This window comes from Dufourea novaeangliae, unplaced genomic scaffold (assembly GCF_001272555.1).
Source record: "Dufourea novaeangliae isolate 0120121106 unplaced genomic scaffold, ASM127255v1 scaffold23, whole genome shotgun sequence".
Lineage (NCBI taxonomy): Eukaryota > Metazoa > Arthropoda > Insecta > Hymenoptera > Halictidae > Dufourea > Dufourea novaeangliae.
This window is the reverse complement of record NW_015373894.1, coordinates 205,649-222,388: the sequence shown is the minus strand read 5'-3', so window position 1 is coordinate 222,388 and position 16,740 is coordinate 205,649. Positions and strand designations below refer to the sequence as shown.

Sequence of the window (16,740 nt, the reverse complement as noted above, 5' to 3'; positions counted from 1 at the left end):
TAAAAGAAAGGACAAATAAACCACTGAATTAGAGATTGATTGGCTGTTGACTAATTATTAAATTCACTAAACTGATATGGTGCATTGTGCACAGTAGAACTAGACTGAACTAGACCAATGGACTGGTGGTGCCATCTACGGCAGATCGTCCAAGCTAGTAGCCAATTAATATTATACTTTTGTCACTAGGTGATACCCACAATGACCTTTAGGCGCCCTTATAAAAAAATGAAATATTAATTACGAAACACGACAAATTTTCATTCGCATTAAGTATTATATATGCAGAAAACTTCGATGAATAATTTGACATTACCTGAATGTATTTATATTTCCACTTAAATCTAATTTCTGTAAGTATTTTGTATGTAATAAATGAGAATTTTTGAAAATTTATCGCTAATGTAACTATCGACAAATATCTCGACGAACAATATCAAGAAACATCGAGATCGATATCGATAGTATTAATGTGTTGGATTTTAGGTTAGGACACAGTACGTAAACAATTCAACATTAAAGAAGGGTTAAGGAAGATTGATTCGTAAACGAAACCTTAACCAGATTAAATTAAAAGGCATGTGACAAGCAGGTATAATTTATGTTAATAAAATGACGGACGAAAAAACACAAACACAAGAATTTAAATTAGATCCAGACTGTGAACTACGATTCGAAGTTGAAACTAAAAGTGAAAAGGTCACTCTTGAAGTAAGTATATCCGATTTTCTTTTATTTGTGTTACGAAATTTTGAATTATTAGTAAATGGATAATAAGATTGAAATTTTGTTTATTTAATTTATGGTAAATCGTTCATACCAAAATTTATAGTAGAAATTTACAGTAAATTTGTATCTGCAGTACACAATAGAATAAAAATCCTAATGAAGAATTAATTAATATTTTCATTTCATTTAATTTAATAAAAGAAATACTAAGTCTATCAATAAATTATCCAGTACAATCGGTATTGTTGTGAAAAAATCTGAAGTCAGTTTACTTTTCTGATATTTGATTCAATCAAAATGATCTAGGATTTTTAATAGCTTTTAATGATTTCCACTTATTAAAAAGAATTTCTTATTATGTAGTTGAAAAGCGGTTTAGCAGAAGTCTTTGGCACAGAATTAGTAAAAGGAAAGAAATATGAGTTTACTGCCGGAGCTAAAGTGGCTGTCTTTACATGGCAAGGATGCACTGTTGAATTAGTTGGCAAAACAGATGTCAGTTATGTTGCCAAAGAAACTCCAATGGGTCTCTATCTGAACTGCCATGCTGCAATGGAAAGGCTCAGAGAGACAGCAGAGAAGGATGATACACGGGGACCGATAACAATGGTTGTAGGACCGTGTGACGTTGGGAAATCAACGCTATGTAGACTTTTGTTAAATTATGCAGTCAGAATGGGCCGCAGGCCAATCTTTGTAGACCTAGATGTTGGCCAGGGTCACATAGCGATACCTGGTACAGTAGGTGCTCTGCTCGTTGAACGTCCATCGAACATAGTCGAAGGTTTCAGTCAGCAAGCACCATTGGTCTTTCACTTTGGTCATAAATCACCGCAGACCAATGTTGCTCTTTACAATCTCTTGGTGACACGTTTAGCTGAGGTCTGTTCCGATAGACTTCAAGCCAATAAAAAGGCTAGAGTCTCTGGGATTGTGATAAACACTTGCGGATGGGTCAAAGGACAGGGATACAAATTATTGACGCACGCAGCTCAGGCTTTCGAAGTGGATGCTATATTGGTATTGGACCAAGAAAGACTTTACAATGAACTTGTTAGAGATATGCCAGACTTCGTTAAAGTTGTTTTTCTACCGAAAAGCGGTGGTGTGGTGGAAAGAAGTCAAGCGCAGAGGATAGAAGCCAGAGACCAAGGTGTCAGGGAATACTTTTACGGATCCAGAACTCCACTTTATCCTCATAGTTTCGAAGTGAAATGGAGTGAAGCTAGATTGTACAAAATTGGGGCTCCGGTGTTGCCTGCATCCTGTATGCCACTGGGAATGAAGGCAGAGGACAATTTAACAAAATTAGTAGCAGTCACAGCTGGGCCCAATCTACTTCACCATTTGTTATCGGTCTCGTTCGCTGATTCACCCGAAGATGATGTGGTGCAAACCAATGTTGCTGGATTTGTCTGCGTGTAAGAAATCCATATTTTGGAAACTAATATTTACTGAGGCATTAAAGAATGATAACTCAGAGACGAGTTTTTTTTTATTTTGCAGCACCAATGTGGACGTGGAAAGGCAAACATTTACAGTACTAAGTCCTCAGCCAAGACCATTACCAAATACAGTTTTATTACTATCAGATATTCAATTCATGGACAGTCATTGATTTTTTTTATACTAGCCACATAAGATATTTTCAAAATAAAGTCTTCATTATTTAAGGTCTTACATTGTCTTCCAATCTCCAGAAAATTTCAACAGTCCTTTACGAACATAAGTGTCTCAATGTATCTGTAAAATTTTTATTCTAAGCAGAAAATCGGAAAAATAATGTATTTAGTGCTCAAATAACTTCAAAATTTATGTTAAGACAGTTACAGTTTGAGCATAGTTCGAGAGATCGAATATATCGATTGAAACGCATACTTTAATCTCGAACGAACCATTTAAAAAAAGAACATAAACGTGGTTCTAAGTTAATTGTTGAAAAATTTCTATGTAATAACGGTTAACAATAATTGTACGACGATGAATAATATTCGATCGAACGCTCCAGACATTTTCCATTTCGAAAAAAGATTTCACGAAATGGTTTACGAAGTTCAGCAAAACACGGTTAGTTCTTAATTCGTTACATAAATATTTATATATTATTACTTAAAGGATTAGTGTATTCTTTTCTTTACAACAATAAATAGAAATGGAAGAAAATTATTATAAAATTCAACGTTCTATGGTCAAGTTTATAATTATAGTAACAATATAAGAACATCAATGTGCAGTTAAGAAAATGATAATTTTTTAAAAATATGTGGTTAATTTAGATAGAATTAGACAAATTAGAAAAAGAGCGCCTTGTAATTCGTGAGGAACTCTACTCCAAGGAATCGCTCTTGCAAAATGAACGACGAATGTCGCAGGAATTGCGGGCTCGTTTGAAATTAGCGATGGAAACGATTAACCGTTTGGAAGAGGAGAAAATACGCTATAAAATTGATTTTTCTAATTTGTCGATCAATCATGACAGCGTGGTCAAGGAACGGGACATTTTGGCGAAGGAAACATTATCCAGTCAAACGGAAGCGGCAAAATTCAAAATTAAAGCAGAGGGGTTAGAAAAGGCGCTGCAACGGGAAACGCGACGGAAAGAGGAACTAGAACGAGCATTATTTGAATTCAAAAATGACAATGAGGGAATTATTGCAAACATTGACATGTGGGATAATGTTTACATTAAATTAAATTAATTAATGTTCAAATTTTAACACAGACTGTTAGAGTCAATGATCTACTATTTAAATCTTTATGACATAATACAATGTTACCATGATTTTGAACTTTTTTACATTATACCAAATTTTATTTTCAATTTATACATAGTACTATTATTTATTGTTTCTTGTTACATTTAAGGAATATCACTAAAATCTCAAAGGAACAAAAACTTTTGTTAGAAAATGCTAAAGCTGTAATGTACTTAAATAAACGACTACAAACGTTTGGACTCGCTTTTCACGGAATAAACGAAAGAAACAAAGCTGAGATCAAGAATCTACGGAAGAAATTAATTGCCATCTCGATGAATGAGTCGAAATCATTATCACTTAACGAGAAATTGCATCCGGAAATAGAAAATTTATGCTTCAAGGTATACATTGTATTTTTTTTCGTTATCCTTTCAAATAAAAAAATAAAAGAAATGAATACAATTATAGCATAAACATACATTAATTGATGAGAGAAATTTTCATTTTTTAATTATATAATTATTGGTAATTGTATTTCCTTTTAGTTGACAGAAATGTTGATGGAGCAGAAATCTAAGATGCAAGATTCCGCATTAATTGAGGAAAGTTTAAACAAAATTTTACAGGAATTGACATACATGTGCAACAGTCAGCATAGAATGGTTAACCAAGAAAAATAATAATTCGAAGTGTCTGTCGATAATCAACATTTATTTTAATTTCTCAGTACATTTGATACGTAATAGGATCGTTTTACTTGATAATATATTCTTAAATAAAGTTACATTGCTCATTACAAAATGATTAAAAAATTATTAATAATTTTATATATACAATAACATTAATTGTTTCAGTGATGTAAGGCTTTAAAAAATATGTAGCTATTAATTCGTTGCCCTTTCTGTTTATTTTTCTGGTTAATTAATATTAAATAGTTACACTTATTTAATTGAACACTCAATTGAAGCGATTCCCTGAACATAAAAGTCAAGTTTGAAAAAAATTGGTGGAAGAAACATGTTTCACGCAGCTTTTACAATGGAAAACGACATAATTAACAAATAATGTTTCGTCAATAGCAGATCGAAATAATATTAACACAACACCAACGAAATTATAAAATATGACGATAATAACGAATGTCATGATTAAAATAATTATTTGTTCCTAAAGAATGAGGAAAAGGCGGGTTTTAACAATAAAAGTAGACGAATAGGATTAATATAAAATGTATTATAATACTCGTATATTTAAGTATAAGTGGAAATAGAACGGAATCCCTTTTTCTCTTATAAAAGAAAAAGAGAACCCTCTGTTTCCTCAAAAAACTATTACAACAAGCGTTTCAAACGAAGACGAAGTCCGTGTTCCACCTTTTTCTTTTTTTTAATTACTTCAACAATAGAAACAGGAAAAAAAATGTGAAAGAAAATCTCAAGAGCTGTCTCTTTGAGTCCTGAATTTGCGCTAATTAATTAATGTCTTCTTTTTGTTATAAACAAATACCTTCGAACTATCGTGAAAAGGAAATGATTTCTCTGCAATTAACGAGAGAAACTTTCTCCCTTTCAATTTGTTTAAATACAGCGAATACAAACATATGTTAAAAATATCGACCATTACCCCTTGATCGTTTGAAAAATGGAGGAGAAACTTTCTAGTGCGTAATAGAAAGTAAGCACAATCCCTTCTTTCTATTATATTATCGATTTAAATTTCACTTTCTTTGTGCATCTATCGAATCATTCATTAAAAACATCATGTAAATAAAAGCAGAAAATTCGATTACATATTATGCATAAAAACAATTTTCTAAATTATTGCTTTCACAAAATACTTAACATTACCTAAAGAATCATGACTTTACTGTTTTCTGCAGAAAATAATTTTACAACTTCTGTGATTGCAAGTTCTCTTTAAAAAAAACAAAACAGAAACTACACACTCCTACCGAACGTGCAATTCTCAAAATTCACCAGCTACTTCATAAAAGAAATCACTCAACGTTGATTTATATTCTAAATTATTCGTTGATCATATGAATAGTTAGAATTCATCCCCTTTGACTGCAGATTTATATGACTCGATCACTTAACCATATAGCATTCTTAAATTGCATAGCAAACTGCACTCAAGATATTTAATTATGACTGAACTGTGGATGTTATACAAATTCTCAACTTTCATAAATCAATGTCTAAAAACACGAATTACACAAAAATGTATTTTCATCCCCCTTAATAGACTGTTTATGGTAAACATTTAATAAAGAACCATTGAACACTACAGATGTTTTTGACTTATTGGATTTAACGTATCGAAATATGTCCCATAAACGTATAAAATCTACAATGCTACATAGTCACGACAGCGTCTTGCAAAAAATTAGGCAAAGGGGAAGGTATGTGTACGGTGTTACTGTCTTCGGGTTATCTGTTTTGAAATCGCTTCGACGCTGTTAGAAAATTATCAAAAATTATCACAATCCGCGATCGTTTCCTTTTTGGGAATCCTTAAATATGTTTTCTTCCTTTTTCGCGTGAGAGGAAATTTGAGTTTCTCCTCCGGGATAAAAATAGCCCCTAAGAGTAATTCAGTAAAAAAGAGAGACCGGCAGCGACGGAGGAAAACGAAGGTGGCCATCAAGGAGTAAAATCACAGAAGTACTCGCGTCGTGAAGCGAGCGAAGGAGACCGAAGGTGAAGAGTAGAGGGTGACGGTCAAGGTTAAGTTCGCCAAAGGGTCAGAGCGTAGAGCATCGTGCGAGCCAACTTGGTGGCTTCCTCTGTGGCTCGGATGCTTTCAACTGATGTCCTCCCCCCTTCGGTGGATTTGACGCCTCCTGTTCCAATACAATTTCACCATTTAACATTTCCCTCATTCCTCCCCAATAACGCATCACCAAGCAACCATAACAACCAATATCATTGATATATTAAAAAAAAAAGAAAAAACAACGAAACAACTTAACATGTCATACTCTTTTGTTCGCTGTACAGATCGAGACAACAGAATCACTTAAATATCTCTGTAGGATTTGATAATACAGAAGATGCAAAGAAAAAATGACGTTTATGTCATGAAAGCTTATAATACAGAATGGGCCAGGATAGTTGGTTAAACTGAGAAGAATTCTACGTGCAAAAATATATTTAAAATGTAGAATAACTTCCTTTCCTGGCCTACTCTGTACATTAGTGGGTCGCTAAGTGTGCTCCAAAGAATAAATGGGAAATGAAACACATTAGAACTGTATAGTTCTTGTCTTATATAAGTACAGTCACAAATCCATAAGAAATATCAAGGTATTCTGCTTTCCTATGAGTCACCCTGTAAAAAGAGCAATCACAGGATGATTACAGACAGTCCTTCTCTTTTGATAAGGGCAAAGGTTACTTTTCCAGAATGATATTAAGAGAAGTAAGAGAAAGCAGAAGTAATTTGTTGAAATAATAAGTAGTTGTTAAGAGCAACATTTAGGATGTTTCTGATATTAGTGCGTACATGTATGTAAGACGTATAAACATTTAACATACATGTGGTTATGTAAGACAAGTCAAGCAGAAAGTTAGAAAAAATATTACATAATGTACTGGTATTGGACATTATATCAGTCAATAGAAGAACAATTAAACATAAAGAAAAGATTGTATTATGAACTCTAAAAAACAGTACTTCATTATAGTATTTGAAAAGTATTTTGATGGATAATTTATCAAAGTTTCTCAATATGATTATTGCTCTCACTTTATTAAAATATATTTAATAAAACGAAGTATAATGTATTAGTTAGTTATAATATGTTAATAACAAATTATTTATCAATTAGTAACAGGAAAGAGATAATTTCATATAACTCGATACATTACCTTCTGCAGAGACCGACCAGCACCAAACAGAGAGAAACAGACACAGGAAACAGAAATTATGGTTAATTAATGTAAGACTATTTGCTATAACAAATCTGTAAAAGCAACTAAATTACATCTAGATGAAAATTGATTATTATGTCAGTTTTAAGTGATAAAATCGAATTCCAGATTTACCACTGAGACAGACTATTGCGACAAATTTTATAACTGCTCTTTTTAGCCTTCCAGCAATATGAAAACGTCATGTAAAAAGTTAGATATAATACGAAATATTTAGTTTCTTGAAGAATGCAAAAAAAAAAAATATGGTGTCCGTTAACACACCTACTCTATTTTCACATAGGCCACACCTAAACATTTGTACGTATGTGTGTTTAATATTGATTACACCCAACATGTTTGCTGTTGACAGTTCTGTTTACATTAAAGATTAGAACGATGTACTTGCATTTCTCATACAATCTATAACTATACTTCTTGTAAAAATTTGTAGTAATGTTGCAGCAAAAGAGACAAAAAGGATAAGAACAGACAAAAAAGAAGAAAGTAATTTTGAACCTAACGTTACCATGCCTTATTTTAAGATACGCCGTACATAGTTAAATTTTAACTATCTTAAAGAATAGATTCTACGTATAAATCGAAAATTTCATTCATTTTTCACTTTTCCTCCATGAAAATTCATTTTTTTCAATACTAGAAACATTATTAAAGAAGTTTAGAGCATTAACAGTAAAACTTAGAACAAACATGCAGCTTAACATCTGATACTTAAAAATTGATATTTATTTTTTATACAACTACTACCACTGGAAGGCTAACAATGATGTTTCTGACTTATCCTCGTCTTCGATTTATTTAAAGTATTAATTTCATTCTAATTAGCTCCTTCTATTTTTAATTTAAAGAGCTCCAATTTTCAAAATCTTATTTTCCCTATATTATTAGGGATTTGAGTTGTTTATTTTCCAAAACGTACTTCAGTCATTTAAGTAAAAAGAATATAAAGAATAATATTGCACATTGGAAATGTATTTACCAGTTTCTTTTCCATTTTGGCTTTAATGTCTCGTGCAAGGGTGTAAAATGCCTCTTCGACGTTAATGCTGGACTTAGCGGAGGTTTCCATGAATTTAATACCATACTCGACAGCTAGTTGTTCTCCCCGTTCCTTTGAGACTTGCCGTTTTTCTGTGAGTTCACACTTATTGCCCAATAACATCTTCTCGACGTCAGCCGAGGCATTTTCTTCAATGTTTCTAATCCAGTTTTTTATGTTCTCAAAACTCTTCTCGTTGGTCACATCGTAAACTAACATTATCCCCATTGCACCACGATAATATGCAGTAGTTATTGTACGAAACCTTTCTTGGCCCGCTGTATCCCTTTGAAACAATAACAAATACATAAATATGTGACAATGCGCGTAGCAGTTTTCAATATACGTCTGTGGATTACTGAAACTACTCGGTTTTGTAACATCAGAACAAGTAAAAAGTTCTGCAATACAAAAGTTACTAATGGTTAAGTATTTTATCTGTTTCTTTATTACTTCTACTATTTCAAATTATGTATAGTATTATTATAATATTCTTTTCTCAAAACTAAGACTACTTCTAAAAACATTGTCTACTACTTTTAAGTGTAACGTCTATATCAGAATATTCAATACTTACCATATTTGTAATTTTATTTTCTTGCCGTCTAATTCTATTGTTCTTATTTTAAAATCAATTCCTGGAAACAAGAAGCAAGCTTGTAACTTAAATATACAATACAATTAGATGCTGCAACTGAGCAATTAATATTTGTTATGCCGTTGATAAATGTTAACTCTGAACATAACAAAATATGAACAGCGATTTACTTAATGTTACGAATTATTTAACAAAATTCTTGATATACTTTCCATATAAAGTTAAAAAAAAACAGTATAAACAATATTCCTACCAAAAGAGCATAAATAAAATCAATCATACTGTTTAATTGAATTGCTCTCTTAATGTAACATCTGAATTAAGGAATAAAGAAAGATTATAATTTACATTTAATTCTGTATATTTGTTACATTAGTAAATTTTAATTAATTCTTCTTCACCATTTAATATTTCACGAAGGTTTCTATTATTTTATATTATTCTGTCTTTATTATCTATGTTTAATTAATAAATTATTAATAAAGATTTTCTAAGCTTTACATAAAACTTATCACAAACTTTTTGTGATGATTCTTGTTTATGTAAATTAGTCTTATAAAAATGTGAATTTGTGTAAATAAGTTGTCTAATTACAACAGATAATTACATAGATAAACGTATGCATCTACGCATATTTAGTCATAATTGTCACTTCGTTTGTATACATTATTCAACATTTGTAAGAGCAAAAGTCCCTGTTAATTTTAATTAATGGACAGACAGCCTTACATAAAATAACAGAGATATCTAAGCAATATTAGATGCTTCAAATTATTAAAAGATACATCAATAGCATTATTTAGGGTATTGGAAGACATTCAAATGTTTTTTTATGTATAAGTACACACTATAAATAAACACAATGGTATATGAATCAATAATTTTGTGAAATAAAAAAAAATAATAAATTAAAGCATGCAAATTTCTAATAAAATAAATCGTTTTATACATTTACAATTGAAGTTTAAAAATGAAAAAGGACAATAAAATGTGGTTGTTTAAATGATAATGTACAAGCTATATAAGGAAAATATTTCATTTTGATACATGAAATTCTATTGTCCTATTAATAGACTACGTATTTTTATGCAGAGATTTTTCTGAATACATTTACATATTAAGAATTCAATGAAAACTTCATTAAACACCATTAAACATTGAACTGTACAGAATTTAAACCAATCATGCTACAATTACATAAAATCCAGGGTCTAATTATTGCAATTAAAAGAATGACATATTAAAACAGCCAGAGATTACTAAACATGTTCAAACTATAAAGTCCTCCCAGTAGGTCAAAGTCTAAAAAATGTAACAGGTTGTATGCTTCTGTATTTTTAATCACTTACACAAAAATACACAACTACTAGATTATCAACTTTCATCTGTGCATTCAGATACTGTAAATCATCTAAAATATTAGCGAAAAAAAAAAGAAATCATACTATGAGATCCAAGTGTGCTTTGTAGAAGTCAATTAATTAACTATATAGAAAAGAGTAGAAAAATAAAAAGCCTGACTTAAAAGGTAGGTACTCGGATTTGGTTAACAAACTTTTATCTACACATTCATATTTTACAGATAATCTAAAACTGGCTCGGAAATTCTAGTGAACAGTACGAAAGTGTGCTCTTTCGAAATCAACTAATTAAGAGTAAAGAGAGTATGAAAATAAAGGGGAATGAAAACGATGAAGAAAGAGAAGAAAAAAAAAGGGGTTGCTACTTACCAATGGTTGAGATGAAAGTCGTATTGAAAGCATCTTCAGAGAACCTGAAGAGGACGCACGTCTTGCCGACCCCTGAGTCACCAATCAGCAACAACTTGAACAAATAATCGTATGTCTTCGCCATACCCTTTGTTTTCAGTCCCTCTCGATTTCACGTGTTCCCGTCCACGGTTCTTTTATTCTTTCTTCTATCACGCTCGCGGTCCCGTCGATGATCTTTTCGTGCGATCGTGATCCTTGGAATTCCGATGACGCACCCCTTTAAAACTGAAACGGTCACGGTACGCGTCGTGGCTCGGTTTATCGCGACGTGATTCCGTTCACAGAAGGTACGAAGGATGGATTATCACTGGAATCTGTTCCGATAGGGCAAAACTCGCGTAATAGGGCACGTAAAAACATCTGTCAGAAAAAGCGATGACAGCCATCGGTAAGTACGACTTTTTCTCTAGTGTTGTGGCCAGCCTTCTGACCGCACCACAGGTGATGCGCGCGTGTGTACACGCAAACGCAACACGTGTGTCACGGGAACAAGCCGGGTTTCCAATGAGAAAATTATATTGTGGCGTATTCGTATGGAGTAGTGATGGTGTTAGGTAGTGATGGGCACCATCGACTAAATTAAACTATCGACTAATGACTATTTTGCAAATTAACCGCGAATTTTAAATTGAACCGGTGAATTATATTCAAGAGATTATTATAATAAACTATAATTGTTATAATAATAATTATTATTATATTCCCAAGATAATATTGTGTATAGTACACAGGGTCTTCATTGAACGATAAATATTTATATATATAGGATTTAAAAATAAAATCATTTGTTAGATCTGTTTTGTAAATAATTTAGGCAAATGATTTTCTCTTATATTAAAAGTAAATTATCTTAAATAAATAATTGAAACAAGAAATTGTTTCAGTAGAAGCTGTTTTAAACGAATTTATTGCTGAAAGCATTCGAGTTTTCCACTGAAAATTTACACAGACTCTATTGTCATTATTAAGTAATTTTAAATTTTAATAATGAAAGTTTAATAATGTTGCAAATATCCTTAAACTTCTTTCATATGATACGTTTTGAATCGTGAAAGAGAGCACTCTGAATTCTGCTTAGTTTCAGATTTCAATTCGCCAATCAAGAAACATAAATAAAATCCCAAATGTCGTGATGAAAATCACGTTTCTTTGAAAGCAAAGGTAGCGTATTTAATTAAAGTACTACATTACTCGCAATAAAATGATTGAAACCAAACCGAAGAAACGGAATGTGTCGAAGAAGAACAAAAAATCGTGGCGTAAAAATGTGGACATAGAAGATGTTAACAAATTCTTGGAGGACTCTCGGCTGGAGGAGAGGTTAGGTTCTTTTTCCAATCGCGAGAATTCCGATTTATTTGTAGTTTCTACAAAGCCGGAGGTTCTTTCAAAAAAAGCACGCCGTGAATTATTGCAGTGTAAGGAACCACGATGTTTCAACATTTTGAAGCATCATTCATCAGTACCGGATCCAATAACGAAGCGAAATCGCGTGAGATCGAAGGAAGAGAGAATGAATCCTATTCTCCGTAAAAAGGAAGCTCTCAGAAAGGCTCAGGGTATTTTGAAATTGAAAGAAAGACTGAGGTTAAAGAATAGGAGTATCGCTGAACAAAAGAGGCTGCTCTTAAGCAAACCGAAAAGGGGTGAGTTTACGGAAGATGCATGGAAGAAGAAGCTTGAGAATGAAGTGAAGCCTGATTGGATGTCTTCGGATACTCTAAGGCATACAATGTATCATTTTGGAGAAAAGAAGAAACGAATACCTACCTCGTTACATAAAAAGCCTTCAGTAATACCAGCAATTGAAGCACCGCATCCAGGAATGTCTTATAATCCTTCGTACGAAGATCATCAGAAGTTATTACAAGAGGTCAAAGAAAAAGAAATGGAGCTAATCAAGGAAGAAAAACATCTGGAAAGAGTTACCACAAGGATGTTTAAGAAGGTGCTTTTCTTTACATTTCTATTAAAAATTATATCCTTTACATTTGTTTGCACTTCTTGTATTAAACAGGCGATGGAATTACTTGTTCTGTTATTTATCAAATTACTTTTTGTAGGTTTCACAAGAACAAAAAGAAAAGAACTTTATGAATGAAATGTCAGAAGGTTTAAATTTAGAGGAGGGTCAAAATGCTATGGACGATGATGATGATGGTGATCCAGAAGTGAAGTCTGTAAATCCTCCAGTGCAAAATGTGAAAAAAACTCGTGTACAGAGGCGTAAACAAAAAGAACAAAAGGAGTTAGCGCATCAGATTCAAAAAGAGAAAGTAGAGAAGAAGAAAATTTCAGATATTTACAAATTGAGATTGATGGATAACCAGTTGACTAAGAAAGAAAAGAAACAGAAAATGCTACGGGAAAAAAGGTTGAAAAATAAAGCTGTGAAAGCAATGGGTACTAAAGTCCTTAGTAAAGTGAAATTTGAGCCTTTAGAACCTGATTTTAAATTATCGGAAGAATTAACTGGAAATTTAAGGAATTCTACACCGGCAGGTAATCTACTGAAAGATAGATTCAAATCTTTTCAGCAGAGAAATATCGTGGCTCCATCTGTATTTAAACTGTAAGTATAAAATATGTATATATAAATTGTGAATTAATATTAATAACGTATGGAAATATTTTAATTAAAACATTTCTCCTTCAGGAAACGAGACAAGGCTAAAGTGAAACGATTTATAAAACCAGATCACAGGATTGATGTGACTAATGTGCAACAATGATGTATAGATGTGTAATTTTCATGAAGTCATGTATGTACATAGAATAAATAACATTTCTATCAAAATATAATTGATGATAGCAAGCGTATGTATGAAATTCATAAATTCTATGAATAGATGCATTTGTATTATTTACACCATGTTTCTTAATTACATGCAAAATTTGAATCGAGATAATTCATATGAATTGAATCACTACGTAATTTATTTAACCAAGTAGAATTAAAAAATGTATGAAAATCTCTAAACAAAAACGTTTATAAAACATGTACGACAATATTTCCTATATGATATAAAAGAAATCACACTTTCTCATAAGTCCTGTAAAATAATAATGAATGGAAATAAAAATTGGTGAACTTTACTCTTCATTAGCTTCGTTTAATAGTTCTTCATCGTCTACGTATTCGACTTCTTTAACAAATTCATGTTCCTCAATATCGAATAACATCGAGTCTTCAAAAATTTCGTTCAATTCATTATCGAACGTACTACTTTTCACAGATATTTCGATTGCCCCTTCTTCTCCACCACTTGATTTTCTCTAAATAAGGTACAATTAAAAATCAAGGCATATTAATAGAAGTTGAGCAATTTCATAAAACTTCATTTACTTCATCTAAAATTGCCCTGCACGACAGTTTTGTGTCTTCAGACTCGCTCAGTGTCTCTAAATCAATATCATCAGGAATTTCTTTTAAATCCTGTGCGCGACACTCTGTTTCTCGTAGGACACTTTCAACCCTAAATTTATGCATATAAATTATTTACCAGCATAGGAGCAAAACTTACACACATGTATATCATTTGTATTGCTACTAACGATTTAACAGTGCTGCAACGAAGTTTCGACTGCCCTTTGGAAATTCTATGTCGCAAAAGTAGGAGCAATTTAACATAACTTGATTCAGTTGTGGGGGGATGCTGTTTCGATTTTAGATTTATGTTATATAAGATCGAAATGGAATTTAACTTGAAATACAAATTTTAACATAGCATAATGTCTATTTAGAATACCTTGAGCAAGCACGATACAATATACTTTACATCATACAGTGCCTCTACAATGGCCTTTATTTTACATTCTACTCTCCTGTCTAAATACTTTGCAATACCTATTTTTGTGTTCTCTTTGTGCAGTAAAGTTTGCATTTTTGATAAACGTAACCTGGTAATGCATTCCTCTGTTTTAGCATTTTCTATTGCTAGCCGCTGTTTATTTTCTGTTTCAGAATCGGGGATATTCATAATGGACAAACGTTCCTTCATTTCATTGTATTTGTTTTGTAACTTTTTCAACACTGAATTATGGATTTTTGTAGTTACTATGTTACGTTTTATGTTTGAACATTGCTCACTGATGTTTTTCTCATGTCCCACAGTTGTGTTTCTACAAGATACAATTAGGAAAAAAAAGTAAATGTGTTTCTTATGTAGACAAGAAGGATCAAACTGAATGATTAAATATGGAATAGTATAGTAATGTTAAGTGTAGTAGTCATAGAGGAGTATAAAATATTATAAACCATTACTTGCAATCAGTTTGAACGTTTCTTTTTATAGAAACTTCTTTAGAAAATTGTAATAAATCCTTTTCCAACATAACATTTTCTCTCATTAGTCTTTTATTTGGAGAACTTATGAACTTGTTAGTTTCAATCTGAAAATGTGATGCTAAATCAAGAAGATGACTATACAGTTCATTCTTGAGCCTAGATTGAAAAGACTTTTGTAACTATTTTATCAGTGTAACAAAGTTTTCTTATTTCAGTATGAAACAAGTAACTTTTAAGTATGTACGATAAAAACTAATATGATACATTTCTTTATCGAATTCAAACTTTCGTCTAATGTTCTCCAAAATTTCTTTCACTTCTTTCTCGTACTCTATCATTCGTTGTTTATTTGCCTCTAACTTTTCTTCTAAAGCGCTTTGCCTCTTTTTAAATTCCTCCAGAACATTAATTTTTGCATCTAAAAAAATTACCTCACATATTTTCAGCAGAAACAAAAAGACTGGAAAGAAATAAAAGCTTTGTTATTAGTTACTTAAGACTTTTATTTGAGAAACTAGTTCTACTTTCTTTTCCAAATATTTGTGCTTGAATAATTCTACATTATTTTCATGTGTTTCTTTATCTTGTATTCGATTATTTTCTAGTGTATTAATTTGATTTTTCAAAGTTTCTATCCTATTATTCTGTGATTTGACTAGTTTAGTTAGATTTGCAATTTCATCTGCTGTTTCTGTATCTGCTGCAAATATAAGGTCATCTGTAGTTTCAATTTCTTCTGATAATTCATCATTTCGATCTTTCAACCTGAAAATGCCCTTTAATATATATTTGTAATATACCTAAAATTTGTTTAAAGTTTTACTGATTTTGTTACAAAACATAAATATTCCTATAAACAGTATACAGAAAAACCTGTGAATAATTTTCTTCTTTTAACAATTGATAAAATACAATTTTCTTTTTAACCTGTTTATTCTATTTTCAATGTCCGAAATTTTAACATTATAAAAAGCTTTTTGCATATTAATAATTATCGGTTTGTTCCTTTCCTGTTCATTTTCGTAAGATTGTAATTCCAATGGCAAGGATATATTTCCTTTCTCCTTTCCTTGTAAATCCACCATTTTTTTTAAATATCTCAAAATTTAAACTATATACGTATATGTATTGATACACAAAGAGATATGTTGTTCTTTAATTAATATAAATAACAGACGCCAAATTGGTGCTGACGAAATGTGTTTCCATGAATATTGTAACGAATATAAAGTCATTTTAATTATTTGCAAAGTTCAGAAGTATTCTATGTACTATATGAAATTACTTACAAGAGCAATAAATACATCGTAAAAAAAATTTAAATAAGAAATTTAACCCGCTAAACAGACTGTCGATTAAATATTTTCAATTCAAGGACTTCTTATTAAAGTCTCAGGGATTATTCGAAATTGTGTTTCACTGAAGTATTTGTAATGAAACATTAAGTTATACACAAGTACAATTGTAAACAAAGAACAAAGTATTTATTTACATATATGTTTATATATAATCTATAGGTTTCACCGCTTCAATTGTTGATAAAGTTGAGAACACCTTCGTTTTCTAGTGAAATTGAGTAGCTGTAGAGCGAAATGCCTTATTTGAAAGCATATTTTATAACAATGATAAAGCAATTAATATGCGGAGTATTGTTTATAAATATCATATTGTACATTTTGCATT

At 31.4% G+C, this 16,740-nt stretch overlaps 4 protein-coding genes across 4 annotated transcripts; 3 read left to right on the top strand and 1 right to left on the bottom strand.

The window, feature by feature from the left end:
* The first annotated feature begins 285 nt into the window (after positions 1-285).
* Positions 286-2,360, top strand: LOC107189621 (protein CLP1 homolog). The gene is made up of 4 exons (XM_015578193.1): positions 286-353; positions 487-711; positions 1,093-2,150; positions 2,236-2,360. Exons 2-4 carry the CDS (start codon positions 613-615, stop codon positions 2,345-2,347), a joined length of 1,269 nt encoding a protein of 422 aa, XP_015433679.1. The 5' UTR covers positions 286-353; positions 487-612; the 3' UTR covers positions 2,348-2,360.
* A 409-nt stretch (positions 2,361-2,769) lies between these two features.
* LOC107189263 lies at positions 2,770-4,108 on the top strand. Its single transcript, XM_015577756.1, has 4 exons — positions 2,770-2,796; positions 3,006-3,397; positions 3,595-3,829; positions 3,974-4,108. The coding sequence occupies exons 1-4, from the start codon at positions 2,770-2,772 to the stop codon at positions 4,106-4,108; spliced, it is 789 nt and encodes a 262-aa protein (XP_015433242.1).
* A 1,383-nt stretch (positions 4,109-5,491) lies between these two features.
* Positions 5,492-11,207, bottom strand: LOC107189389 (ras-related protein Rab-8A). Its single transcript, XM_015577915.1, has 4 exons — positions 10,728-11,207; positions 8,977-9,037; positions 8,340-8,685; positions 5,492-6,270 (listed from the first exon to the last, which is right to left on the bottom strand). The coding sequence occupies exons 1-4, from the start codon at positions 10,849-10,851 to the stop codon at positions 6,172-6,174; spliced, it is 630 nt and encodes a 209-aa protein (XP_015433401.1). The 5' UTR covers positions 10,852-11,207; the 3' UTR covers positions 5,492-6,171.
* A 697-nt stretch (positions 11,208-11,904) lies between these two features.
* Positions 11,905-13,554, top strand: LOC107189380 (uncharacterized protein CG1785). The gene is made up of 3 exons (XM_015577902.1): positions 11,905-12,717; positions 12,833-13,341; positions 13,426-13,554. The coding sequence occupies exons 1-3, from the start codon at positions 11,971-11,973 to the stop codon at positions 13,499-13,501; spliced, it is 1,332 nt and encodes a 443-aa protein (XP_015433388.1). The 5' UTR covers positions 11,905-11,970; the 3' UTR covers positions 13,502-13,554.
* The last annotated feature ends 3,186 nt before the right edge of the window (positions 13,555-16,740 follow it).

What these genes read in the sequence shown, in the direction of transcription:
- LOC107189621 (XM_015578193.1), top strand. Translation starts at nt 613, where the DNA reads ATGACGGACGAAAAAACACAAACACAAGAATTTAAATTAGATCCAGAC. An exon ending in GTGAAAAGGTCACTCTTGAA is followed by an intron (nt 712 to 1,092) that starts GTAAGTATATCC and finishes CTTATTATGTAG; the next exon opens with TTGAAAAGCGGTTTAGCAGA. An exon ending in GTTGCTGGATTTGTCTGCGT is followed by an intron (nt 2,151 to 2,235) that starts GTAAGAAATCCA and finishes TTTATTTTGCAG; the next exon opens with CACCAATGTGGACGTGGAAA.
- LOC107189263 (XM_015577756.1), top strand. Translation starts at nt 2,770, where the DNA reads ATGGTTTACGAAGTTCAGCAAAACACG. An exon ending in ACGAAGTTCAGCAAAACACG is followed by an intron (nt 2,797 to 3,005) that starts GTTAGTTCTTAA and finishes TGGTTAATTTAG; the next exon opens with ATAGAATTAGACAAATTAGA. An exon ending in ATTATTGCAAACATTGACAT is followed by an intron (nt 3,398 to 3,594) that starts GTGGGATAATGT and finishes GTTACATTTAAG; the next exon opens with GAATATCACTAAAATCTCAA.
- LOC107189389 (XM_015577915.1), bottom strand. Translation starts at nt 10,851, where the DNA reads ATGGCGAAGACATACGATTATTTGTTCAAGTTGTTGCTGATTGGTGAC. An exon ending in GACTTTCATCTCAACCATTG is followed by an intron (nt 9,038 to 10,727) that starts GTAAGTAGCAAC and finishes TCTTGTTTCCAG; the next exon opens with GAATTGATTTTAAAATAAGA. An exon ending in AAAATAAAATTACAAATATG is followed by an intron (nt 8,686 to 8,976) that starts GTAAGTATTGAA and finishes ATTGTTTCAAAG; the next exon opens with GGATACAGCGGGCCAAGAAA.
- LOC107189380 (XM_015577902.1), top strand. Translation starts at nt 11,971, where the DNA reads ATGATTGAAACCAAACCGAAGAAACGGAATGTGTCGAAGAAGAACAAA. An exon ending in CCACAAGGATGTTTAAGAAG is followed by an intron (nt 12,718 to 12,832) that starts GTGCTTTTCTTT and finishes TACTTTTTGTAG; the next exon opens with GTTTCACAAGAACAAAAAGA. An exon ending in GCTCCATCTGTATTTAAACT is followed by an intron (nt 13,342 to 13,425) that starts GTAAGTATAAAA and finishes TTTCTCCTTCAG; the next exon opens with GAAACGAGACAAGGCTAAAG.